Below are 27,013 nucleotides of genomic sequence, written 5' to 3' on the forward strand. Positions count from 1 at the left end.
AGGCGAAGGGTCACTCCCAAATTCAAAATTTGGGCGGGAGAACCTCTCAGCCTTTCACCGAGTGACACCTGTAGCAGGTCGTCGCCTGTTACGGTGTGACACCTGTCACAGGTCACACGTGACCAGTCACGTGCCACCTGTGAGGGGCAAATGATTAGGGGATTTTTATCCACCAATCACCATCTGACAAGTGGACCAGTCAGGTACCGCCATGTGTCCGGCACATGGGCCAATAGGAGCCTGCCACGTGTCAACCATATATTCGTCCTTCGTGGACCAATTGCGACACGACACGTGTCCATTCATGCCAAAAAGATAAATCAGCCAACAAGGCCCAATCTTTGGGAAGCCCAGTCAGCCTTAGGTTTAACCTAAACCTAGTATTGGCACGCATCCCAAGGAATATAAATATGCCCATTAATCCTCATTAAGGGGGAATTTTTTACGCACATTTAACACTCTCACCTAGAGAGACTAAATTACATTTCCGCATTAATTACTCTTTAATCAAGTACTAACTTGACCGTTGGAGGCGGATCTCCAATCATCCGGAGCATCCGTTTGTTTTGCAGGTACAGGCGTCCGGTTCCAGTCTCGAAATTGTAACTCTCCCGCAGGACATCAGGAAACCCCGAAACACCAAGTGTCGCTATCTCGTGGCTTGGCTGCAAGACCGGCTTTATTTATTAGTGATATGATATTAGATTTATAATGTACTAGATGGAAGCCCGTGCGATGCACGGTTTTTTCTTCTAAGATTTTTAATTATTTGATTTATTGTATTTAATAATTTCAGACAAAATTACAAGAGTTTAATATATTTTTTTTTTACTATAATTTATAATGAATTTGTTAAATATAAATAAATTGTAAATATGATATTTTTTCAGTTATATAAAATCTTTAATGTGAAATGATAAATTTTTAATAATTTAAATTGTTTTACCATATCTTTTATTTCGATAGAATCACCAACCTCGTCCACAACCAACCTACTACATCAATTGATAAACTGAACCGTGAAATGTTAGCCAAACTGAAATTGATATAAATTAAATCTTTACATTTATATAAATAAATCAATATATTTACCAATAAATGAAAAATTATTTCGATATAAAATCAAATCTATGCATTGGAATTTTTTCATCATCTCCAAAAATAACCAAAGCCATCCATATATTAAGTATACAACATCTAATTGTATGTCATTACATAAATAAATAATCGTTAAGTATCCTAAATAAATACAATGTAACTAATAATTACAAATATAAATTTTAAAATTTTAAATATATCAAATCTAATTCGTTACTTTTATCTAGGTGGCGGCATGATTATTTAATTCAAAAATAAAATACAAATCTTTCTTCTTATTGGTCGAAATAAGTATATTTCTCACGTGGCGCTCCGAATGCTCTCCAAAAATGCCTATTTTATTTATATATATTAGATTAGATTAGATTAGATTAGATTTAATTTGAAAAAATACAAACAAAAGTCTTAAAAAAGGGAAAAAGTAATAGGGTAATAGTTTTATCTGCATTATTTTTAGGACAAATTGGACGTACATACATAGGACAAATTAGACGTACATACATATTAATGTCAATTGATTTCATAAATAAAGTTTTAAAAAGGCGTTAAGGACTTATACTGTATACCTGTAATCAATATTCATACATATAAATCAACACGAGTACTCTCAGAATATTTTTATAGCAAATTTTAGAAACACTTTATATTCCATGTACTACCTTGTGAATGTTGTAATCTTATTTATTTTCAATAATACGTGCGGTGATATACTACATTATTATACAAGTTTTTTTTCAGCATAATTATTAATTCTATTTCAAGAAGTACCCACTTGATGACAAGGAATCCCACATTATTCTGTAACTCTTGGTGTACATATCTAATGTACGTACTGTACTAATTCAAGCATACCAACACTTTGTTAAATTATGGTGACACGTTGGGAATGTCACATTTACTGATTTATGGCTTTGCCTAAATCTCATAGATGGGAAAAGATAAAGCACAAAGCAAAATAGCAAATAGCCTTTTCCCAAAATCTTGATCTATGTAATTTTATGCAGGAAATAGATAAATCGATTAATATCATATCACATCTAAGTATAGCTAGGAAACGTAAAAAAGGGATCAAAATTGGCTCATTTTGATTTGATATGTTACACGGTGAGCTGTCCAAATATTACTTCGTATTAATATGAAAATGATAATAATATTATTTTGACAGCATAAGTATTTGACTAATAATTGTAGCAAGACCAATCTCATACATTGATTTTCAAAGGATAGATCAATATCATCTCTTAACAAAGTAATAAATCACAAATAATTATGAAAAAATGCTAACCTTTTATGACATATATTAACCAAAAAAAAAAAAAAGATTTAAAAATTTGATCTTGTCAGACGCTATTAATTTGTGTGGATCCAACAATACGAATAATATTTGGGTTTGTGCTATAAAATGTTGTTGAAAAATTGCTACTTTATGACTTTATGTTGATCCTGCAATAATAAAACCAAATCAATGAGTTAGTTGTCTATTTGTATAAGTTCATTCACAATTTCACATGACATATTGAAGGGTGTAAAATTGATCGATATTTTAGAGTTTTTTTTCCTCCTTGTACTTTTTATTTGGTAATACGGAGTATTGGTCTAAGTTCTCCAACATATCATGTCGCAATTAGTACTAATCCATGTTATAAATTTCCAAAAATTCATGACCAAACAAGTTGAGATTTGTCATTTTCTCCTTTTCATATTGCAAGTTCCGAAAAAAGTATATTTAAACCATTGACTTCTAGCTCATGACACAGAATTTTAAAGAGTAATTAGCATTTGATAAAACATAACGAGTTTTATTTGACGTCGGGAAAAAAAATTTAAAATCAACCCGAATTGTAAATGTGCTAAAGACGTTTCATATAAAACATATGCGGAGCATTTTTTTATATTTGCATTCTACGTGACCTTTAATTTCTATTAATTTTTTTGTCAGAATTTTTTTTTCTATTAATTTAATTCTACAATCTCAAATTATTATTAATCCTTGATAAAATGATGATTGTGATTATTTAAATCTATTCAATAATACATACTTATTTATTTAAAAAAAAAAAAACACATTTGCAAAAATAAAATGAATTTATCTTTACCATCTCAAGGTATTGAAAGAACATGTAGGAGAAGTTTTGCCATCATTGAGTTGCTTCAAAGAAACATCACCACAATTAACATTCACCGGAAGCATCCCAATTTTAGTCTTAAACACTCCAATACCAACCTTAGTTTTTACCGCGGCATTTACCACCACCTGCTCACTTTTCACCCTATCTTTCAACTTCTTCCCCGTCGTCGAATCCACCACCCCTTTCGCCACCACCGCGGTGAATTTCAACAACGTAACATTATTCGCAGGCTGTTTAAACGCACCCACGGTCGCAGACCCCAACTCGGTCTCTTGATCAGCCGTCAAACTCACCTCAGTTTCACCATAGTAAATTTTCATTTTACTATTAGGGTTTTTAACCTCAACACGGATAATAATCCGGGAGTCCAACACCGCGGTTCCGTCCGGTTTAACCGATACGTTAAACCGGTCAAATTCAATGGGACGGAACCGGAAGACCGGGAGTTTGGGTTGGTACCACGCGTAAAAGATACCGAAAAAAGCGACGAGGATGAAGAGGACGAGGAGGAGGATGCAAAGGAAGCAACAAAAGCAACGACAACAACAGTTACTTCGTTTTCTCTTAGGTTGGTAGTATGATGGAACGGGAGGTTTTCTTGGAGGAGCGACTCTCGGAGGCGGTGTTGATGAGTCTTTGAATCCAGGTGGTTTCTTTAATGGTACATCTGCCATTTATTGTTTGAATTATTGTAATCAATAATATGTTGTAGATAATTAAGATTAAAATGGATGATGAATTATTGGTTTGTAATTAAGAATGGATGAAGAATGTAGGAAGGAAGAGAGAAAATGGGAATAGAAGGATGTAGGGAGAATAATGAGAAAAAGAGGGGGAACAAAAGAGCGAGGATATCGTAGGGGGATTATAAATTTGAGGGGAATGGAAATCTGTTACTAGCTGGACGAGTTGGCGAGCATGCAATATTTCATTTCAATTTTTTTTTTTTTACAAAATATTTGATTTCATTTTTATGTCAAATATACTTGTAATAATCTTATTTCTGTTTTTATTTTTATTTTTATTTTTATTTTTATTATTTTTATTTATTTTTTTATGCCTTTTGGGATTTTTTTTTATTATGTATAAATATAAATACGTGAATTGGAATATAAATACGTAACTTTTCTTAGGAAAAAAAAAAAAAATTCTCTTTTACCATGAATTGGCTTGTATAATTTTTTTGTTTATTTTACCTAAACTTATCAAAGCTTATTGTAATTTATTTTAGTTGTAAATTGAAGTTAGACAACTTTAACCATCAACTCTTAACCGAACTTATACTTTTGCACCTACTTTACTTGAAATTATTTTTCTTGAAATAAGTGAAAGTAAGGTGAACAAATCAAACCTGTCTTTATTATACATTTATTAATCAACAATAATTGGTGGTATTGAATTAAGCTTAGGCTCTGTTCACTTCACCTTAAATAAATAATATTAAGTAAAAATTATTTCAGTTCAGCAAAAATAATTTAAATTCGGTAAATATAATTTAAATTCAGTAAAAATAAGTTCAGTAAAAATAATTTCAGTTCAGCAAAAATAATTTCAGTTTAGTAAAAATAATTTCAGTTCAGCAAAAATAATATCAGCAAAATTAATTTAAGTTCATGTACATTGATGCTTTTTTTTTTACTAGGATTTTTTTATGTAAATTATTTTTTCATAAATTGCAAAATATTGTCGTACAAGATTTTTTTTTATACTTCACATATATTTTTTTATGCATCACTTTTGTTTACACTTTTATCACATATTGTATCGTTATAAAATAAAATATCTTTTTTTTTTGTTTTTGTCAAGTATAAAATATTATGTCTTATTGATAATATTGTAGTCGGTTATATTTGGTAAATACAACTACTACATTTTATAAAAGGGTAACAAAATTCATCGTGATAGGATACCTAACCATTTACGATAAATTCAATAAGATATTGAAATATGATATTCATATATGATTATATTTACATCAACATGAACCATACAATACTACCAATATGTTGTTATATTTCTTTTGCTTAAACATCATATGCCTTTATATGATCAATCAAACTACCAATATTTGCTATAATTATTTGTAAATTCCACACAGCTAACCAACGTATACGTAGTAAAAAATTGACTGACAATTCAAACCAAAAAATTTAATTAACTAGATTTTTTTCATGCATGTCATAAATTGTGCTAAAGTCTTTGGGTTTGAGATCGTTAACTCCAACTCGCTGCTTTCAAAACTATTTTAACGATCAACTATTTGTAACAAGGTCTATATATTTTAATAGTCATATGCATGCATGTCAAAGTTGATATACTAGTATTTAATTTGACAATCATATACATTATCGTTATAGGCCAACCATTTTTTATATATGATAATTCTTTGCAAAACTCTTAAATTGTCCATATACATTATCGTTATGGGCCAACCATTTTTACATACAATATTATATATGTAAATTTATATGGTTGGCATAATATATTATCGTTATATATGCCAACTATATAAATTACAAAAATAGATTATTTTACCTTATACACACACACACATATATATAGTTCAGTAGAAATAATATTTAAATTAGTAAAAATAAGTTTTGTTCAATTAAAATAAGTTCAATAAAAATAATTTCAATTCGACAAAATTAAGGTAAAGTGAACGGGGCCTTACATATAACTTTGTGAATTAAGTACATAATTATTATTGTCTGTGATAACTGAATGCAATAATTGGAGTATTATTTAAAATGCAAGGGATACATTATTCTTATTTCAAGTTTATTTGAATCTAATGTTATTATATGTTGCGCACATTTGAAAGTTCATTTTAGACTTTTAGTATTGAGTGTTTTTTTTTTTTTTTTTTTTTTTTTTGAATACCAATTTATGGAAAAAGACTAGTGACATTGGTAGCTTCCTTTGAATACGAAATCATACATACTCCAATCAAAATCTCAACCCAATAAATCATGATGTTTCAAATTAAAAAGTACTACATACATCTAATATTATTCAATGAAATCGAAGTTAATCGTTAGTAAAAGAGTACTTTTAAGTTGTAATTCAGTAAAATTAGCAGAACGAAGAGCCTTGAACTGTTGGACATGTCGGTAGGTGACACTTCAACATATGACCAGAGGTGAGTCTACAAATGTTAATAATGAAAATGGCCTGATGTAATTTTGTTAAATTGGGCTCTAAAATCATTTCTTTAAGGAAAAATATTTTATTAAATAATTAACTTTATGATAAAATTGAAGAATAGTTTTTTTTTTTTTTTTTTTTTTTTTTGGTGTTTTGAGAGCCACAAGGGCGGGGGTGAGAATCGATCCTAAGTTCTCCTGGAATCGGGAAGGAAGTTCTAACCAATTGAGTTATCTCTCACTCTCTCTGAAGAATAGATTATTGATTAACAAGTTTTCCCTTTACTTTGTATAAGTAAATTTTAAAAATTTGGGCCTTTTTATATTAGTTTCACTTAAAGGCCCTGTGCGATTGACCACCCCATACATGCTCAGAACCGAAGTAATAAGCGGGCCTCCAAATTAATTAATTATAATTAATCACACGTTATATTCAACTAAATAGCTTATTTTATAGTGTGCTTCTTCCAATAACTCTAAATTAACAAAGCGTATAAAATATGAACGAAAGTAAGAGAATTATTTCAATACGTGGTTAGCATATTTTTGCAGGCTACATTGTAACATATTTATTTACTCCGAAAATAAATTTACATTATTATTTCTTCTAAGTTAATGGAGGCCACATTTTAGATCATCAATCATCGATCATTATCATGAAGGTGATTATTTTATAAGATTATGTGATATTCATATAATGTACTATGTTTATTGAATTAGAACCCGTCAAAAAATTAATAAAGGTGATTGTTAAATTAATTATTATTAAGATATGTTCATAAGGTTATCCTTTCTAGATCAATGGTAAATATTCTTGATATTATGACATTGATTTTTGCAACTTTAATTGTGAATTAAGTAATTGTAGATGGTTGCCGACAAGGTTGGATCAATTGTACTTGTAATTTGGTTTGGATGAAAGCTTCTTCCCATCTTGGGTATTATGATTATTATCTATCTTAAGTCGTTCTAGTCTCCAGCTGAATATTACAGTACTTGACAAAGTAAAATTGAAAAAAAAATGAATGTGTATCCTTTTAATTTAGATATGTATCAATTTTAGATAGATGATAGCAGTGACAAATCCTAAAGCTACGTACCCAATTTCCCGTGAAAGGAAAAAAAAAACTAAAAAAAATAAATAAGAAAATGATATTTTATAATTTGTGAATGTACCCATGCATGGACTCTAATCCTTGATTTTTTAATACGAAGTATGTTTTTTACTAAAAGTATTTTACTAGCCGTCGAATTCCTTATCCCTCTATTATACTCAGTTGCTAATCATCGCCCGCGAATCTCCACATAAAGCCCACAAAATTAGAGTGAATTGTCACTTTTGCCCTCAAAGTAAAAAACACAATTTCTTCTCTCAATTCTCTACTTCCACTTTCTCTCTCTAAAAAACTTTCCGAGCGATGTCGAGGCGGCCCGGCAAGGAAGTGGCGGCACATGCGGCGGGTGGACAGCGGTTTTCCGGCGAGAAGGTATTTTTTATTAATTTTGTGTTTAAAAATTAAAAAAAAAAAAGGTCGGAGGCGGTGGCGGCGCCTAGGCCAGACGCCACCACCACGGCGGCGGCGTCTAGCCCAGACGCCACTACCACGGCGGCGGCGCCTAGGCCAGACGCCGTGACGGTGGCGGTGGCGTCTGGCCCAGGCGCCAGAACCACGGCATCGACGTCTGGCCTAGGCGCCGCCGCCGTGGTAGTGGCGTCTGGGCTAGACGCCGCCGCCACCGTCACGGCGTCTGGCCTAGGCGCCGCCGCCTTTTTATTTTTTTTATTTAATTTTTTTTTGGTTTTAAATTTGAAATTTAATTTTCGAAAATAATTATTTTTTTTTTGATTTTTTTTTAAATTTGTTTTTCTTTTTTTTAATTTTATGTTCTTGTTTATTGTTCTTGTTTTTTTTTTTTTTGAATTAGTTTTTTTACTTAAAAAAAATTTTATGTTCCCTTTTTTTTGTTATAAATTTTTTTTAAAATTTTGATGTTCTTCTTTTTTTAAGTTTTTATAATTTTATATTTTTCACTTTGTTTTTTCCAATTTGTTTTTTTTGGGTAATTTTTTTTTTTGCTTTGTTTTTTCCAATTTTTTATTTATTTATTTATTAGGTTATTAATTTTTTTATTTTTAGGTTGTTAATATTTTGTAATGTTTTTAATTTATTTTCCATCATATGTATATTGTTTTATTTATTTATTTTAATTACTTTTTTTATGTTTATATTACATGTTTATATTGCATATTACATGTGTTGTTATTTTGTGTTAGGCATCGTATTTTCGTTCTGGGGCTGGGAAGAGTATGGACATTATGAGAAGTACGATGAACTCAATGGAGAGCTCGGGGCCCAGACACGTTAGATCCCGTGGTATTTCGGCCTCGGCTCGTAGAGAACGGGTGCACTATTCTGAGGATGATGAAGATGATGATGGTGATGAGGAGGAGGAGGAGGAGGATGCAGATGAGGATGTGGACGATCAGAGTGGACCATATGATGATTACGGTCCATTCAGTCAGAGGCTTGATGATGTGTATGAGACGCGTAGGGTAGACGTGCGTAAGGGTAGAGATGGTAGATTTGTTAGTAGATCTGGCACATCATCTGCGTCCACTGTGTCTGCGGTTAGCAGAAAACGGTCGAGGGCCGTTAATGATTCTTGGGTGGTGAGGGGCGAGGTGGCTGGGGGACCTATAGACGGGAGTGTGATTCCTAGCTTTCTAGGACACATCGCTACCCGTATTTGGGAGGACCAAGAGCGGGCTTTGGATAGCGGCATTTTGAAATGCCAAACCCGGGAGAGGACTTGTAACTTCTTGTGTAGTTGGGCTGAGGCTTGGCCGGAGGAGAGCGAGATGGTCGGCCGATTGAGGGCCACTAGAGTGAGCCACCTTCCTGCCACCATGCATGAGAGGATTGACTCGACGCTGATCACGGCTTTCGTTGAGCGATGGCAGCCGGACACGAACTCTTTCCACCTTCCGTTCGGTGAGATGACGATCATGTTGCATGACGTCGAGGCCATCCTTGGGATTCCCGTAGAGGGAAACCGAGCATCTGTTGTCACAGATGCGGATCAGGCAGATTTATTGGCGGAGCTGTTGGCGGTGGATAGGGCTGCGCTGTACACAGCGGCACTTGGTACACTGCAGAGACCTATCCAAGTCCTGTCCGTACACGTGGCGATAAACAGCTCGGTTTGAGGCGATTTCACTGTACATCAACTGACGCACTAAACCGTAGTTGTCTTCACCCATCTGAAACACATCAGCCACAACCCGAAATCCACAGTTACCATCTGCAACCACATCATTCCACCCGTCCAGGAACGGCATCATGATGTTAGGGATCCTGTCTTTATATGGAAAATGTTCAATGTCCATTCTGCCTGTTGCACACATCAAAAAACACAATTAACAAGTTAGCAGAAAACTAAACAAACACTCTAAAAAGTAAATTAAACTAAAGTACCGTACCGGTGCCGGGCATATTCACCGACGAAGATGTTTGACTACCACTTGATGACGATGTACGACCACGGCCACGACCACGACCACGACCACGAATGTACTCAAACGCACTCCTTTCCCGCCGTGGTTGTCGGCCCCGTGGTCGCTCGACCCCCTCAGGTTCCTCATGATCCAAGCACGACGAGTTGAACATGTCATGAAGTACGTGGGTAGCACTACGAATGACTGAAGGGTGGCTGGAGGACACTTGGTCAAACATCGAACGAAACTGCTCCAACTCCTCCTGTTCACGGTTGACTGTCTGTGGAACAGCATGCTCTCCGATAACGAGCGTCCGCCAGAATGGATGAACCTGATCAACATGTAACGACGCCCTATCTTGCGTAATTACGCGGTGAATGGTGCATGCACAAGGTAGTCCATGAGTCACCGATATAGCACATCCGCACCGAATAGCCACTTCATCACCCAACTCCCTCATCCTGGTGTGCTCGCTCAGAATCAACCCCAAGCAGTAGTGTGACACACGACCATGGAGAATCTTAAATATGAAATGGCTATACATCGTGCCATGTCGCCGTCTGGAGTCCTCGAGAGAGTTCTTGATGCCGTTCCTCTGAGTATCAATAGCCTTGTTTATTCTCTCGAACAGTGTATCCAGAGCAGAGGTGGAAGAATCAATCCAGTCCTTCAGAGCTCTATGAGCGCTCTCAACTCTACATGTAGTAGTGTTTCCAAAATGAAGAACTTGGTTTGTCCAATATTTGACAAACTTTTCCCTCTGAGGCACCCACTGCTGCATCACATAGTCTACGATTGCCGGGCACCATTGGTATGCATCCTTGAAGTTATCCAAGGCTCGGTCGTACTCTGCCTCCGTGGTAGCTTGCAGGATCTTCCGCCACTTACCATTTACCAATCTCTCTGCTGAATCTAAGTTCTTGTTGAAAAGGTTGTAGGCTTTGACTTTCACGCATTTGTTGATGTGCCATGTGCACAGTAAATGGCTCGACTCCGGAAACAGCTCCGCTATAGGGGCAAAGAGACCTCCCTCACAATCGCTGACGATGGCCGATGGCTGAACACTTGGGCCGATGTAATTTCTCAACTTCTCCAACACCCAACGGTAACTCGCAACCGTCTCATCCTTCATAACTGCATAACCAATCAAAAAGTTCTGGTTCGTTGGAGTCATCCCAACCATCTCAACCAGTGGAAACTTATACTTGTTTGTCTTGTACGTTGAATCGATCAGAATCACAGATGGCCAAGACGAAATCATATCAGCACAATCAGGATGCACAAGGAACAAATGAGTCACCTCCGATGTGTCTTCATCAGATTCAAACCAGTACAGGTAACCACGTGCTTGTGCCTGGTGTAGAAGCTGCTGTATAGGGTTCCTTCCCTCTGACCGTTCAAACCTCAATTTATGTCTGACGTTGTAGATGTGTCTTCGGTTTGGCTGGTCTTCAGGAAATTTCTCCAACACAGATGCTAATATTTTAGCAGGCTTCACTTGAGCATCACTCATTTCTTTTACAATTAGTTTCGCAGCAGGACTTAGGCCACTTAACTGTCGATGACCCACTTCATATGCGATCATCTCATGGTTGTGATACCCCCATTTACCGTAACTCTTCACTTCCCAACCGTCACCCCTTTGCTGTTGTCGAACCTTTACTCTGAACTGACACCCACAACCTTTCCGCTTTGTATCAAACCGAATCGCTTGACTGAAATCTCGTTCCTCCCTTTTGCGATAACGGTCGCATCTCAAAATGCGATCCATTCTACCATCCCGTTGAGATTTATGAGTTGCTACTACTAAACAAAAACCTGATCTAATTGCAACCTGTTTCGCCCAATCAACCGCTTGTTGAGCATCTTCGAACAGACCATCGTGTACAAAAATCCCACTATAATCATTTCCGTCTCCACCATAATCCTGCAACAATAACATATAAATATAATCACATAAGAGTAGATTAAATTAATACATTTGACACAACATTAGCACAAAAGCAAAAACAATAATAAATTATAAACAACAAACAAAGAAATAAACAAAAAGTATTCAAAAAAAAAAAAAAAAACAAAACACAAAAATAAAAAACATAAACAAAACTTTAGATTAAATAAATAAAAATAAACCAAAAAAAAAAAACAAAAAAAAAACATAAAACGAAAAAAATTGTAAAAAAAAAAATAAAAAATAAATAAATTAAAAACAAAAACAAATTAAAACAATTAAAAACAAAACAAAAAAAAAAAGAAAAAAAAAAGAAAAAAATTGTAACACAAAAAAAAAAAAATAAACAAATTTTAAATTAAATTAAAAAAAAAAAAAAAAAAATAGTGGTGGCGCCTAGCCAGGACGCCGCCACCGTGGCGGTGGCGTCTAGCCAGGACGCCGCCACCGTGGCGGTGGCGCCTGGCCAGGACGCCGCCACCGTGGCGGCGGCTTCTTGGCCAGACGCCACGGCCACGGTGGCGGCGTCCTGGCCAGGCGCCAGAGTTACGGTGGCGGCGTCCTGGCTAGGCGCCACCACTACGGTCACGGCGTCCCGGCAGGACGCCAGCCGCCAATTCGTGGTTTTAGATGGCATCGTACCTCCTTTTCCGGCGTCAACGGCGTCTCTCCGGTGCATCTACCCGACGTTGAGGGCTCTTCGGTTTCACTCGGCGATCCAGTCCTGCTCCACATTTTTTATGAGTGAAAAATTTTATTTTCGGTAAAAATTAAAACAAGGGCAATAATGTCAACATTTTTAAAAAATGTGGGCTTTATGTAGAAAAACGCGGGCGATGTTTAACAAATCCCCTATTATATAGACATGAGTACATTCACGTCATCCAAATTCCAAATCATTGAGTATAAGAATATTGTCTTTGGTGGGTGTTTCTTTGAGGGTTATTAGTCGATTACAGAACTTTTAGCTTGAGTCAGGTCATATTCTATTATTTTACTCATAAGTTTATTCAGATGAAATAAACGAGTCATATTTTATTATTATATATATTTATTCTAATTTCTAAGGTTAGAGGGGGTTGTATTGAGTACTTGAGTTAAGTCAACTTCAAGTTATGTGATTTGAATAGTGTTCGCGTTTCAATCTGGATCTTTAGGTAAAGTAATTAGGTATAGAAATATATCAGAGGTGTCAAAAAGTGATCCAACCCAACCCGACTCGACCTGATTTGACTTGATCTGAAATTAACTCGAAATTTCGACTTGTACATACACAACATGACAACAATTTAGCATCACTCAAAGGTAAACTAAACTCGAATTGACTTAATCGGACCCAACTGGCCAACCAAGTCATCTAAATTGAGAGTTAGAGATGTGTTCGGCGGTGAAGTAATGGGGACATTGGTGGGCTAATTGGGCCAGTGATGAGTAATTAAGCAAAATTGTTGAACCCTTGCCTTAATTTTCCTTCAATTTTTTTTAGTTCTCTCTCCTCTCTAGTTGAGTAGAGTCTGCAACAGCCAAACAATAATAGTGTAGTACTACTCCTTAGAAAAAAGAGAAGAGTAGCAGCAAAAATGGAGTTCATCAGCCCAGAAGGTCTCCGCTTAGACGGTCGTCGTCCTTTGGAGATGAGGCAACTTCGAGCTCAGATTGGCGTTGTGTCTAAAGCTGACGGGTAATTTTTTTATTTTTACAATTGATTTTTTGGAATTGCTGAAATTTAATGAAATTGTTGAACTTGTAATTGAATTTAGTTCAGCTGTTTTCGAAATGGGCAACACCAAAGTCATTGCTGCCGTTTATGGTCCTAGAGAGGTACTCTTCTCTCCTTTTTTCAAGTTAATTGAATTATAATGTATGTGTTAATTGCAATTTGTATTTCTAGGTATTCAATTTATGATAATTCTCTGCTTAATTATAATTTTTCTTGTTACTCTAAAATTAATTTCGGAAAAATTAAGTTATGATTAGGGTTACCAAGTTGTTGTAGTTGATTTCAATTTTAACCGTAGTTGTTAGCTGATTTTTGAAAGTAATATACATGTTATGGGATCATTTAGCTGCTGTTAGTTTATTGTATTCGTGTTTTTGTGAGTGATTGTGTTATTGATCATTGGAGGTTGGAAGATTGCTGAATTTTGGCCTAATTTATGGATGTTTAATGTAAGTTGATCTCTTTTAGGTTGAAAATAGAGCGCAGCAGATGAATGACCAGGCATTGGTAATAATCTCTTCACACACTTCATCATTGTGTTTATGTTGAATTTGCTGGATTCGAGTGTTTTACTTTTGTTTTATGATATATTCAGGTTCGATGTGAGTACACCATGGCCAATTTCAGTACCGGAGATCGTGTGAGAAAACCAAAGGGAGACAGGTTTGTCTTTTCCTTGCTTCATATTTAGGTGAATCTCGTACATATTGAAAGATACTATTCTTAGATGCATGAGCTTGTGAACTCTATTGTAACTGCAAGTTCCTAGAAACTATACATAGCCATACTAGGATATCCTTGCTTTTTGTTGAAGTTTCAGCATAATTTGTTTTTGAATTTTTTTTCGTTGTTCTTTGTTGTTAAATCCTACTGCAGTCTGCAGATCAATAATCTATTTATTACATATCCCTCTGTCATCTTCCCCTATCTTTTAACATTTTCCGAGGCTTTCAAAGGTAATTGAAAGAGTGGGGGACTCAGAGGAGCTGGACACGATTCTGGCTGACTACTATTACTTTCTGTTCTTAATTCAATTGTCTGAATTAGAATGACTGTCCTTACACAGTTACACTCTTTCAGTATTTCTTAACATTATCCTGTGCTAGTTTTATTTATCTCTTACTCCGTGTTAAATCTTATCGTCCTTCATTTCATTCACTTAAGTTCTTCGGTTCTTGTGCTTCCATGCAAGAAGTAGAATGTGAGCTATTGAATCCAACAAAACTAACTAATACTACGGTTACTTCCCAATCTGACCACAATACAAGTCTTTATAGTGAGCTTTTTGAAATTGTAATTGATAACCACCCTTCGGCGTTACATGAAGTGATTAAATTATGATTTCGGCGATTCGAATCTATCTCTTATACAATCATCAAGAGTGCTATACCATTCTCTTGTAGACACCCATGAATCCTTTTAACGACAATTGCTATTAGTTTTAAAAATGCTTATTTAATATTTACTACTTGTTAGGCGGTCAACTGAAATATCGATGGTTATTCGGCAAACTATGGAGGCTTGCATAATGACAAACCTAATGCCTCGTTCCCAGGTAGCAAATGACTAACAAGCTTATATGAACTTGGTACTGCCTTATATTTTTTCATTTATTGACCTTTTACAATGACCAATTTAAATCGTTGCAGATTGACATTTTTGTCCAAGTTCTCCAAGCTGATGGAGGTAACTATGGTTCCAGCATTTATATAGTTTCTGGATTTCTATTTCTCGCCAACAAAGTGCAAAAGTCATTAGAATGTAAATGTAAAAATAAATTTTAATGGATTGCTTTCCATCTGCTCCTCATTCTCTCCTTTGTCTATCTTGATCCCAAAAAACTCGGTTAAGTATTCAACTCTTTCAAGGACATGATTGTTGAAATCCAATAACATATGCTTCGTGATTGTGAACTCTCTTTGTAAGAAGTATCCAAAAGATGCTACATTATAGTAACTGAACTACAAATGCCCTTACGTTCAGATGTTTTCACTCCCCCCACCCCCCTCTCCAACTAGGAAAAAGGGGGACTTTCTGTAGTCTGTAGCTGATTACCATGAAAGTTAAAATGTTGATAACAGATATGATTTTTTGTGCCCTTGCAATTTCATATTTGCTGAGGTTATGATGCTAATGTGATTTTATGTGAGGATTTGATGTATTCTGATTTCTGTCTGTGAGAATGTATAAACAAGTTTTGAACTTTTTGCTCTGCAGGAACTAGATCTGCATGCATTAATGCAGCTACATTGGCTCTAGCTGATGCTGGCATTCCAATGCGTGATCTGGTTACATCATGCAGTGCTGGGTATCTTAATACAACATCGCTCCTTGGTACTTTCTACCTCTAATATAATATCAAAATGAATCTGCACTCACGTTCGCTTGCGATTATGTTAACTATGAAAGTTTCTGATGGCAGATCTAAATTATGTAGAAGATAGTGCTGGAGGTCCTGATGTTACTGTAGGGTTTCTTCCTAAATTGGACAAAGTTACACTTCTTCAGGTTCTTACCCACATCTTTTGTTTGCTATCAAGATTAATTTCACAGGAGGGGCAGGATTATTCTTGGCCTCTTTGAAGCTACTGTTTTTCATGTGTAGATTATCGTATGATTTCCATATGAACACTTCTGATCTAGACGATGTCTGTGAGCTTTGGGGATTTTTTTTTTTTTCTTTACACCATATGGACCCTATAGCATTTTGGTCTCAGAGAGCTTTTAGTTGTTTAAATGATGTGCTGTTCAAATTCTTAAACATTGTGTTCTGCCTCTTGCTTAATTGATGCAGATGGACTCAAAGTTGCCCTTGGATACATTTGAAACTGTAATGCAGCTTGCGACAGAAGGTTGCAAGGCAGTTGCCAATTACATCCGTGAAGTAAGAACATTACTAGCTTTATTGCCTTATTCAAATATAAACATGGTCATATACAGCTATTCAGCTAATGCTAGGAATAGTTGCTTGTGTATACATGTTATATACCCAGCTAAGCATCATTTGTATTTGGTTGACAGATATTGCTTGAGAACACTAAGCAACTTCAGTATCGACGAGGTTCATAGCTTAAGAGCGGCAAGAACTGAACCACTGGAGATAGTTGAGGCTTGGAGATATGGGTTGGGCTTTTAGTGTAATTCCTAGGCAATTAGAAAGGTGTGAATTCAAAGAACTGCACAGTATTGTTTCAATTGTTCTCCATTGGTTTAATACTTTTAATGATTCATGTGAGTTTTTACTAGTTTTTAAAATTATTCTTAAATCCTCGTATTATTTTGTTTAACAAACTGATAAACTCCACTTGTTCTGAAAAGTTGGTAAACAAATATTATTCCCCAAAAAACTGGGTGAGGTCACCAAAAAAGTACGCCCGCATGCTTATGGTGTACTTAATCTTTAAGGTTTTGAAATAAAACGAGATTATATAAGTTTTTATCAGATGGAGGGTACCATCACGCACAGGCAGATCAACTCGAAAGCGATAACCTGCTGGCTGCTGGTTTTAGGAAGTAGGATTACAATTGTCACATTGAAAACTACTCGTATTTGCTTGCTTTGCTCTTCAGTATCAAAGGCTTGATGAACCCGTTATGTTACGTTGGGATATAAAATCCCATTCCCTCCCCCTTAATCTCACATACCAAACGCCCGTAAGATTATGTTGTACGTTTTTATAAAGTTTAAATGAATAATCTATATATATAGTGTGTTGTTATTTGTTAAATATTCTCAACATAATTAGCTCCGTAATCATGAGATTTGAGCCTAATAAACAATTATATCAGATCTTGATTTGACTTTTCTTTCCAAAAAACAAAGAAAGACTGGTTAAATATTTTAATTTGACAAAACACAACCACATCAGAGTGGCGCAGCGGAAGCGTGGTGGGCCCATAACCCACAGGTCCCAAGATCGAACCTTGGCTCTAATAAAAATTAGAGAAGGCTTCCTGCCAAAATAACAGGATATATTAATATAGTTTTCTGCAGTAATATAAAATTAAGTAAGATATAATATTATAGTAAATCTCAAAGTCATCCTATTTTTTCATACATTTTCTGCTGGAAGTAAAAAATGATTCCAGCATTTTACTATTCTTCTATCTATTTTGTTGCTGACATCAAAATTCCTTACATTATAAACTGAAATACTTCGGTATTAAACTACTACTGTAAACTAGGAATAACTATATTGAGCTGCATCGATTTGCACTTCGGAACTGCCTTATTTATGTATAGGAATTCAACTTTCTTAAAAACGCACTTTATGCAGATCAAGATGATCACTGCAGAAGCTTGAAGGCACCACTACAATCTCTAGCCGGCCTGTCCATTCTTCTCCAGGCTTCAGCGTGATGGGATGCTCGACCACTGCCCCGTCAACACAAAGCATGTGCTTGTACTCTTCGTCCCCAAAATCAGTCATTGCCTTTGATTTTTTATCCCATGGATTCCATACAACTGTGCAAAATTCAGAAAGAAAAAACATTACAAAACAATGATAATAATTCAATCTCAAGTGTTTTTTTCTATGCAAAATATACAACATAATGTAAGCTCTTCTGCCAGTGCATCCTACCAACATCTGGTAAGCCATCCTTTCGGATCACAAACGTCCTCTTTTTTGCATGATCAATGACAGCAATAGCGTTTGGACAACTCAGATATACACGATCCACCTAAAAAGCCACAAGCGGGTATGAAAGGAGTGAGCAAAATATCATCGCAAGAGTGCCATGCAGTCATGTGTTCACAATATAATCTTCGGCAGCACAAGGACTAGTCAAGAAGAGTAGACAGTTTCCCAAGATTTTATCAATAGAGATCTGGGTAAAGAAGCTAGCATATGATTAATGAAATAAGCGCATATAGTACCTCAGATTCAAATGTCAAAGCATCTCCTTGCTCAGTACAGCGTTCTCTGTGAAAGAGGTTGTCAAGGTAGTCTAGTGTTTCCAATCCTTCTATCCTGACCTCACTACAGAGAAAAGTAAGACAGGATAACTGAATAAGAGATCATATGGCAAGTTAAGAAACCAACAGGGCCTAGGAAAGTAATGAGGCAAACAAAAGATGTCACAATTCTGTAAAGAACACAAGACAATTAAGAACGTGTCAGAATATCAATACAAGCAACAAAGTTTCGATACCTGATATCAGAAACTGACATATATGTGTGGTAGGCGAATGAGAAAGTAAATGGCTTTCCATTCACGTTTCTTATGCGAGATATCAATGACAAACGTCCGTCAGCCCCAAGAGCAACCCTCAAACGATACTCAAAACTGCAATAAGCAAATTAATTTAATTATCAATAAGTGGCATAAAAAAAGTCCTGAGAGGCTGAGACACGTGACGGATAATGACAACTAAGATACAGAAAGCAGATCAGTAAAATAAGGAAAAAACGGATTAGTAACCATCTAAAGCTCAATAACTCGTGACACAAAAACGGGTTGCATATGAGCATTATGAGGTCCAACAAGTATAGGAAGAAAAATAAGGCACGTTTCGTGAAAATGTCATGGTACCTGTGTGGCCAGCATTTGAGATCCTCTGCAGATGGTTTCAGAATCAAATCAACAAAGGATTTCCCATTGGAATCATTCGGTGGCAGAGGAGGGGGATTGTTATCGATGGCCCAGACTTTGTTCCTGGCAAATCCATGTTGCTCAAGAGATCCACAATTCCCAAACTTCATTGACATTCAAATTTAAATCAGAAACTGACTCAACACACTAAAAACTTATAAATAATCATGGATGAAATACCAATGTACCTGAGGGAAACAAAGCGGAATTCCTCCTCTCATGGCTTTTGGTGGCTTAAAGACGGCCTATTTATCACCAGAAAGTGAAGTGAGTCAATTATTGACTAGAGAGGGCTCACAGTTGAAAACTTGGAACTTTCATTACCCATGTGAAGGATACACATGAAGTGTGATTCAGAATTTACTCAACTTTCAATTGAAGTTCATAAATATAGTTTTTACAGCCATTTTTTCACCGTTTAATTTTATTAAAAAAGACAGTAGGAATGTAGATGTTTTTTTTTTTTAAAAAAAAGAAAAAAAAAGTATCAAAAAAATGTTAAGACTTGGACAAGTTCAGATTTTTACGGATTGATGCAGGGTGAGATAGTGATTTAATTTACTTCAAATCACAAATGGGGGACAATAAGAGAGACAGAAACTCAGTAAAAATTTTATTGTATAAATCCATTAGTTTACACCAAAACTCTGGCCAAAAATTCGATAGATAAATGATGTTCAAGATCAAAACATGGAACGATAAAAAAATTGATTTATAATCAAATTCATGCTGGATTATATAGTGAAGTAAATCAATTCCACCACTTTCAGATCAAAAATTCACAATCACAAATTAGATGCATAAATTAATATCGTTGATTATATAATTATACGAGTTACATCGAATTGTTTGCACCAAAAGTCCTCAGCAATAAACACTTACAGAAATCATACTGAAGAACAAAGCATCAAATAATTCAAATGTTATTCATTCACCTTACTGCTGGTAAATAAGAGTTCTTCCCCATGTTCATTTTTCCATGACATAACTTGTCCCCCATGCAAACTGATCTGTAAAATTGAAAACCAAACCAATCAATAACCCATTTTATTTTTATTTTTACACTATAAATAAAAAAAATGGAGGTAAAGAAAAAGATGAAACAGAATCGTTTTCAATAGAACAAACAAAAACTAAGATTTTCCTTAAAGCTAAAACAACTCTTGATTTGATTTTAAAATTAGTTTGAACTTGTGTCTTGTGAATGTAAGAATCAATATTATAAAATAATATCCAACAAGAATTTTTGTACTAAAACATCACCATCAACCAAGATTACAAAAATGAATTCCATCAATAAATAAAAAACAAAAAAATGGCACAAATGAAATTCATTCTATCAAAATCAATATCAAAAAACAAATTAATCCAAATTAAAATATAATTAAATTACAAAAATAAAGTAGAAAAATTAAAAAAGATGAAATTTTTACCCTTGCAGAAGCACCTTGAGGATTTCTGAGAATAACATAAGGATTTCCATTCCAGTCAGAAGTGAGTTCATGAGCAGGCCTGTAATCCCAAACTGCAGCAGAGTGTCCCATTTTCTCTCTCTAAACTTTCTCTTTCTAAAAATAATTTAACTTCTATCTATTTTTTCTCTCCAATTTCTCCCCTTTTAAAGACCTAAAAATTGGATTGTGCAAACAACCCAATTGGTCAGGACTCTAAGCACCTTTCTTGTGACTATAACTTATGAATTCTGTGACTTCTAATTCAAAAAATTAAAAAAAATGAATACAATTACTCACAAAAATCCCAACTACCAATCCCTACTTTACTCGACTTTAATTAATAATCTTCAGCAATAAATTAACCCAGATCCAGAAAATAATAACCTCAAAATTTGCTAAAATAATGAATTTTTATTTTCAAAGGTACTCAAAATTATGAACCAAGAAAAATTAATTAAAACCCATAAAAACACAACAAAAACCCAGAAAATAATTTACAGCACTTCTTCGAATTTCTGGTATTAATTTGCCAGATGTTGGCAAAATTGCATACTCCACAACAAGACAATCAAAATTTAATTTTTATTTCATAGGGAATAAAAAATAATATATATTTGATCAATAATGTAACAAAAATTGTACTATCATCTCATTAAATGTGCTAACTCTAACTTTTAATTTACCACTACTAGTATATGAAACTTCCACGCCACATTAATTTAATTTACCCTATTCTTTTTGTTTTCTGCAATTAGCTTAAAAGATTCTTTAAAACTCAGTTGCCAATTTGGATCTTATCTCCCAAAATTAGTAAAATTATACTGAAGAAGAAAAAGAACTAGCAACAAAACTTCCAACAACCCACTACTATAAATGGGAATCCAGAAAAACTAACCTTTCGCCAAATTTGTGCGTCAAAGTAGGAAAAAAAATATAATGTGTATATTATTAAAATTAAATCTATATTTTAAAAACCCAGAAAATTAGTCCCGAAAACTAAGTACAATGCACCAAAAGATAGTAGATGTATAAATCAAGCAACAAACGCAATTCAAGGTGCTAAAACTTGAAGCTGCATTAATGATTAAGTAAGAGGGATTACTGTAATTAACTCCTTAATTATTCACAAATGCAGCTGGATTAAGCGTATTGGAAGAGAGATGAAAGATGTACGTTTTTTTTATTAAAAATGAAATTTTAAATAATATGTGTGTTTATTTATTTATTTGATGTGCTTGAAAAATGAGGAAGTTGTATGAACTAAATATTGAACAAAAACGGTCAAAAATATAAATCTGGATTAAGATGTAATCGGGCCCATATTGTCTTCTTCAGCCTAGATTCACTTTGAACGGTGTCGTTTGTGTACAATTTTAAAAGAATAAGCTCATGGAATATTCATATTTTTTGAGTTTTTTTTATAGTATGAATGGGTGAGATCCATTTATATTATTGATATATAATTTTGTTTGAAGTATGTTTCTCTTGGAGTTTTATGAGTTTGATTGTACTTCTACGTAGTACTGCATATAAGTTTGTAGGTTTGTTTTCGATTAGGGGCAAATTTATGATGTTAGTTTCAAAATAGGGACAATTATTCTTGTTGTAATAAAATTAGTATAGTAGAATTAGGTTTTGTAAATTTAAATTATAGAATGTGGGTGAATGGTTAATTTGAAAGAGTGAGTCTATAAGACGGTATTAGGTAAAACTACTTAAAAAATATTTTATTATTTTAAATATCCACAAACTAAACTATTAACCATTTATCAACTATACTATTGAGTATTTAACATTATTATTTTTTTTAATTTTTTTTATTTTTTTTTGTAATTTATGTAATTTGATGATTGATTCATGGACAAAATAATTAAGAGAAAAAATGAGTTGGAAAGCGGTTGAGGTTTTAATAAAATACAATTTTTAAGGTGTAGATGAGACAAAATATTATGAAATTAGTAAATTTATAATGCTTTCTTTGGAGTAAAATTTGGATTCGAATGGTACTCGTAGCAAAGTCATGTTTATAAGTTTTTTTTCTTGGTAATTTAAAACTAAAAAATTAATACAAAATACAAATATTTGTTTTAACTTGTTTTTAAACTCTTTTTCAATACCTAAGAAAATAAGTTATTGGAATGTGGAGTTAGGCCATGGAGGCCGAGCCTCTACTATATTACTAGTATAAATCTCATGAAAGGATAATTTACTTGATCTAGAATACAACTATGATACACCTATCATTATGGTTTTAAAAAAAGAAAAAAAAAATCGTATTCTCGATGGAACAATAACCTAGCTAAAATCTTATGTTAATTGTTATAGTTTGATCTTAAAAATCAAAAACTTATAAATCCTTTGAAAAGGGGGTATCTTATGTTAATTGTTATAGTTTGATCTTAAAGATCACAAATTTATAAATCCTTTGAAAAGGGGGTAATGACGTAATGTATCAATAGATTATAATGAAACGACAAGCCTCATTAAAAAAACTTTTTTGATTCTCTCTCTAAAAGAGAGCTTCTCTCTCTAGGTTCCTAGAGCCACGCTTCCAGTTTCTTTAATAGCCACGCACTTCAATTCTCACCGCCTAATATTACCAGGACGCCATAGCCACCGCCTTCTTTCAATTCATATCGACGCTGAAGTGATGTCATCAGCACTAGTTGACGAAAGCACCTTTATTTTCAATCAAAAATCCCAGCCTCCATTTAATTTATCAATTATTTAGTGGTAGGGAAATTTGTTGATGTGTTCGCAAGTTTTTCCAGAATCCAAAATTGGGTCTCCGATCATTGGTCAACTTTTGGTACTATTTCTGTTGTTAAGGTTGACGATTGTTTTCTCTTTAACTGTAGGGATGAGAGAGATAAAGTAGCCTTAATTTCCCAAGGCACTGCCTATCAAGCCGCCCTCATCGTTTTCAAGCCGTGGAGATCAGACAACTCACTTAAGGACATCAAGTTCGATCAAGCAAGCTTATGGGTTTGTTTGGATGATTTACCCTTAGACCTCTATGAGGTGAGTCCTGTCAAAATAGCTCTTGAGAAATTAGGAAGGGTTGTATGCTTTGAAGTGACTTCCCCTTTTGCTAGCACAATTTGTTCAGTTAAAGCAAAGCTGATTGATTAGGGGATTTTTCCCTCCAAGTGGACCAATCAGGTTCCGTCACGTGTCCTTTACATGGGCAAATAGGAGTCTGCCACGTGTCAGTCAATGATTCGTCCACCATGGACCAATTGCGACACAACACGTGTCCTCCCCATGACACATGGGATAATCGGCCACCTAGGCCCAATCCTTGGGAAAAGCCCAGTCAGCCTTAGGTTTAACCCAAACCTAGAAATTGGCACGCTTCCTAAGGTTATAAATACCTTCATTAATCCTCATTTAGGGGGATTACGCACATTAACACTCTCACTTAGAGAGACACATTTACATTCTTCCGCATTAATTACTCCTTACACAAGTACTAACTTGACTGTTGGAGGCGGAACTCCAATCACTCGGAGTCTCCGTTTGTTTTGCAGGTACAGGCGTCCGATTCTAGTCTCAGAATTGTAACTCTCCCGCAGGACATCAAAAAACCTCGAAACATTTTGGCGTCGTCTGTGGGGAGAGTACTTTTGAGATGGCATCCACGTCTGTACCGACTTCAGAAGAGAGGCGTCCCCTGGACGACCCTCAAGTTCAGTCGGATCATGATACCGAAGATGAGGTTGAAGTTGAAGCACATACAGCCTCATAAAGGACCCTAAGGGCCCGACGTACCCGTCACACCGAAAGGAGAGAACGGGAAGATCCTCAAACTGGACTCAGTGATCCAGTCGGCACACTGCCTGATCAGCATCAGGTGGCTGAAGGATCTGCTCCCATTACAAGAAACGAACTCATGACCTTCATGAGGGGCTTCAAGGGAGAGATTCACGAACCGATCATCAAAAAGACGCCTGCTCTAATCAAGGAATAGTCGGCTAACAAACCTTCCTCTTCAGGGAAGAGGAAGCCTGTTCAAGGACGAGAGGCGACCCCTCATCCTAACTCTAGGAAGTGGGAGCCGCTTGTGCTTGATTTCACAAAGTACCGCTTTCCTACTCCAGGAAAGAGGAAGCCCGTTCGTCATATACAGGTGGATGGGTCGAAGAAAACATACACAGACGCTCGGCTATTGTTAGAACAGGAGAAGAACGACGGACTGTCAGAGTCGGCCTCTACTTTAGATTTTCAAGATAGTTTGCGCAATACCTCTATGAGGTATACTCAGACAAATCATGAGAGTCAGACAGACGGTACCTCCCGTCGGTCTTGTTTTCATAACGGCCAGGCGGTACCAAACTTACCATTTGTACCGCAACAACAATATTTTCTGCAGCCACCTCTGTTTGGAGGACAGGCGGCAAAAAATGTCCAACCTTTGGACTGACAGCTACGGTTGCTTAGACTTGGAGAACAGCCGTCGGCTTTCTCCAAGGCAATAACTGAAGCCGCTCAGCCGGCCAAAGTTAAAAATGTGTTAGTAGGCGCCTATGACGGTACTACTAACCCTGAAGACCATTTGATGGCATTCACCAACCTAATGTACCTTCAAGGGTTGGATGATCCCACTTGGTGCAAGTGTTTCCCAGCGACTCTTAAAGGAATCGCACAACAATGGTTCGGCAACCTGCCGACTGGTTGTGTGAACAACTTCAGGACGCTTGCTTACTTATTTACCTCCAATTTTTCTATGAACATACCTGCAAAGAAGACGACCCTTGATTTAGGGACGATTCAACAGGGCGAGAAGGAGGGGCTTCGTTCTTACATCATGCGGTTCAACCTGATGAGGATACAGATTCAAGGGCTACCGGATGAGGCGGCCTATACTGACTTTTTCAGAGGTCTCAAGGACGGGTCGACCTTCAAATTTGACTTGGTTCGAAAGAGGGTGGCGACTCTTCAAGAAGCCTTGATCGAAGTAGAAGCCTATATACAGGCGACTAATCTCTGTAGTACTGGAAAGCAGTCGGACGGACGGAGGTCCGACAAAAAAGAAGGGCGACAAAAGCAGTCGTCCAACAAAGATGATAAGAAGAGAAAAGAGGGGGCGGCTGATTCCTCTAAACAGCCGGCCCAGAAGAAGAAGAAATAGTTCAAACCATACTCCCCAAAGTATGCGTTCAACAAGGATAGTCAGGCTATCCTAAAAGAAATCAAGGGACGGATCTCAATTGAGAAGCCGGCCCCCATGAAGGGTTCTGCGAGCAACCAAAACCAAGATAAGTTTTGCCATTATCATGAAGATGTTGGTCATGAAACCAACGAATGTATCAGTCTCATGCGGTACCTAGACCGCCTGGCTGAACAAGGCGATCTTGACTCCTATGTCAAGAAATCTAAGGGGAATACTTCCTCAAAGAATAAGCAGTCGGCCAAAAAGAACCAACAGGCCAACAGTTCTGATACAGATGATGCAGTCGTCTACACAATTGCAGGCGGCTTCTTAGGAGGCGGCCCCACTATTAGGGGCAATAAAAACAATATCAGGCGGCTAGACGTCAATTCTGTTCACGAAGAACGGCCCTCCAAAAATTCATTTCCTGACATTGTCATCACATAAGAAGATTTAGGAGTGGTGAGGGGGCCGCATGACGACCTCATTGTTATTGAATGCAAAGGGGCCAACCAAAGAGTTGGCCGCATCCTCATAGATAACGGTAGTTCCTCCGACCTTATCAGTAGCAAATGTCTGTCAAAGCTCAAATACTAGACTGATTGCATACACCCGGTATCCCACCCTCTAGTAGGGTTTGGAAGAGGAGTCGTCCACCCTGTAGGACGAGTGGATTTACCCATTCGCCTGGGTGAAAAGGGGGAAGGTCGCCACATGGTGGTCCGGCTCCTGGTAGTTGAGGAATTCTCGGCCTACAACATGATTCTGGGACGACCAACCCTGAATAATTCAAAAGTTTTCATAATCCCGTCTCTTATGTTTCTCAAATTTGATAGGGATGATGGAACAGTCGGCTCCCTAAGGGGAGATCAGAATATGGCCCGAGAGTGCTACCTCTCGGATATCAAACCCACTGTCATGGCCGCTGGATCAAGTGGTGAAAAATCAGACCTTGACGTTGTTAAGGAGAATGCGCCTGCTCAGGTAGCAGGCGTCAAGAAAAGAAAGGCTGCCCAGTTGGGGGCCGCAAGAAAAGAGAAAAGATAGCAATCATTGGCAGAGGAGCGGTCAGACGAATTCCGCCCTCAGCCGGCTGGTGAGCATACTGATAGGCCGTCGTCGAGCCTACCAAAGTTAATAAGTCCTATCTTTGTCTCACTAACAATAGTAAGGGTAAGAAAGGGTGGAACCCAAGAGAGGCGTTGAATCAACCACCGAGTACTACCGTTTAAATAAGCTAAATGAATTCTAAATTGGGTTGGTTTTGAGTAA

The 27,013-nt window shown here is 36.1% G+C and overlaps 4 protein-coding genes and 1 non-coding gene across 5 annotated transcripts; 2 read left to right on the top strand and 3 right to left on the bottom strand.

The window, feature by feature from the left end:
• Positions 1–2,189: 2,189 nt before the first annotated feature.
• Positions 2,190–4,219, bottom strand: LOC110725189 (NDR1/HIN1-like protein 6). The gene is made up of 2 exons (XM_021904670.1): positions 3,195–4,219; positions 2,190–2,541 (listed from the first exon to the last, which is right to left on the bottom strand). Exons 1-2 carry the CDS (start codon positions 3,899–3,901, stop codon positions 2,523–2,525), a joined length of 726 nt encoding a protein of 241 aa, XP_021760362.1. The 5' UTR covers positions 3,902–4,219; the 3' UTR covers positions 2,190–2,522.
• A 3,043-nt stretch (positions 4,220–7,262) lies between these two features.
• On the bottom strand, positions 7,263–11,080 carry LOC110725068. The gene is made up of 3 exons (XM_021904540.1): positions 9,855–11,080; positions 9,517–9,766; positions 7,263–7,353 (listed from the first exon to the last, which is right to left on the bottom strand). Exons 1-3 carry the CDS (start codon positions 11,050–11,052, stop codon positions 7,263–7,265), a joined length of 1,539 nt encoding a protein of 512 aa, XP_021760232.1. The 5' UTR covers positions 11,053–11,080.
• A 2,071-nt stretch (positions 11,081–13,151) lies between these two features.
• Positions 13,152–16,827, top strand: LOC110725190 (exosome complex component RRP41 homolog). Its single transcript, XM_021904672.1, has 10 exons — positions 13,152–13,501; positions 13,581–13,641; positions 14,009–14,047; positions 14,136–14,203; positions 15,017–15,095; positions 15,190–15,226; positions 15,758–15,874; positions 15,963–16,048; positions 16,335–16,424; positions 16,562–16,827. The coding sequence occupies exons 1-10, from the start codon at positions 13,401–13,403 to the stop codon at positions 16,607–16,609; spliced, it is 726 nt and encodes a 241-aa protein (XP_021760364.1). The 5' UTR covers positions 13,152–13,400; the 3' UTR covers positions 16,610–16,827.
• A 577-nt stretch (positions 16,828–17,404) lies between these two features.
• Positions 17,405–17,476, top strand: TRNAM-CAU. Its single transcript has one exon. It is a non-coding gene; the product is annotated as a tRNA-Met (tRNA).
• Positions 17,477–17,561: 85 nt separating this feature from the next.
• On the bottom strand, positions 17,562–21,835 carry LOC110725191 (putative glucose-6-phosphate 1-epimerase). Its single transcript, XM_021904673.1, has 8 exons — positions 20,569–21,835; positions 20,071–20,145; positions 19,324–19,380; positions 19,076–19,239; positions 18,695–18,829; positions 18,420–18,522; positions 18,124–18,223; positions 17,562–18,005 (listed from the first exon to the last, which is right to left on the bottom strand). Exons 1-8 carry the CDS (start codon positions 20,677–20,679, stop codon positions 17,797–17,799), a joined length of 954 nt encoding a protein of 317 aa, XP_021760365.1. The 5' UTR covers positions 20,680–21,835; the 3' UTR covers positions 17,562–17,796.
• Between the last annotated feature and the right edge of the window lie 5,178 nt (positions 21,836–27,013).

Source organism: Chenopodium quinoa, unplaced genomic scaffold (genome assembly GCF_001683475.1).
Source record: "Chenopodium quinoa cultivar QQ74 unplaced genomic scaffold, ASM168347v1, whole genome shotgun sequence".
NCBI lineage: Eukaryota > Viridiplantae > Streptophyta > Magnoliopsida > Caryophyllales > Amaranthaceae > Chenopodium > Chenopodium quinoa.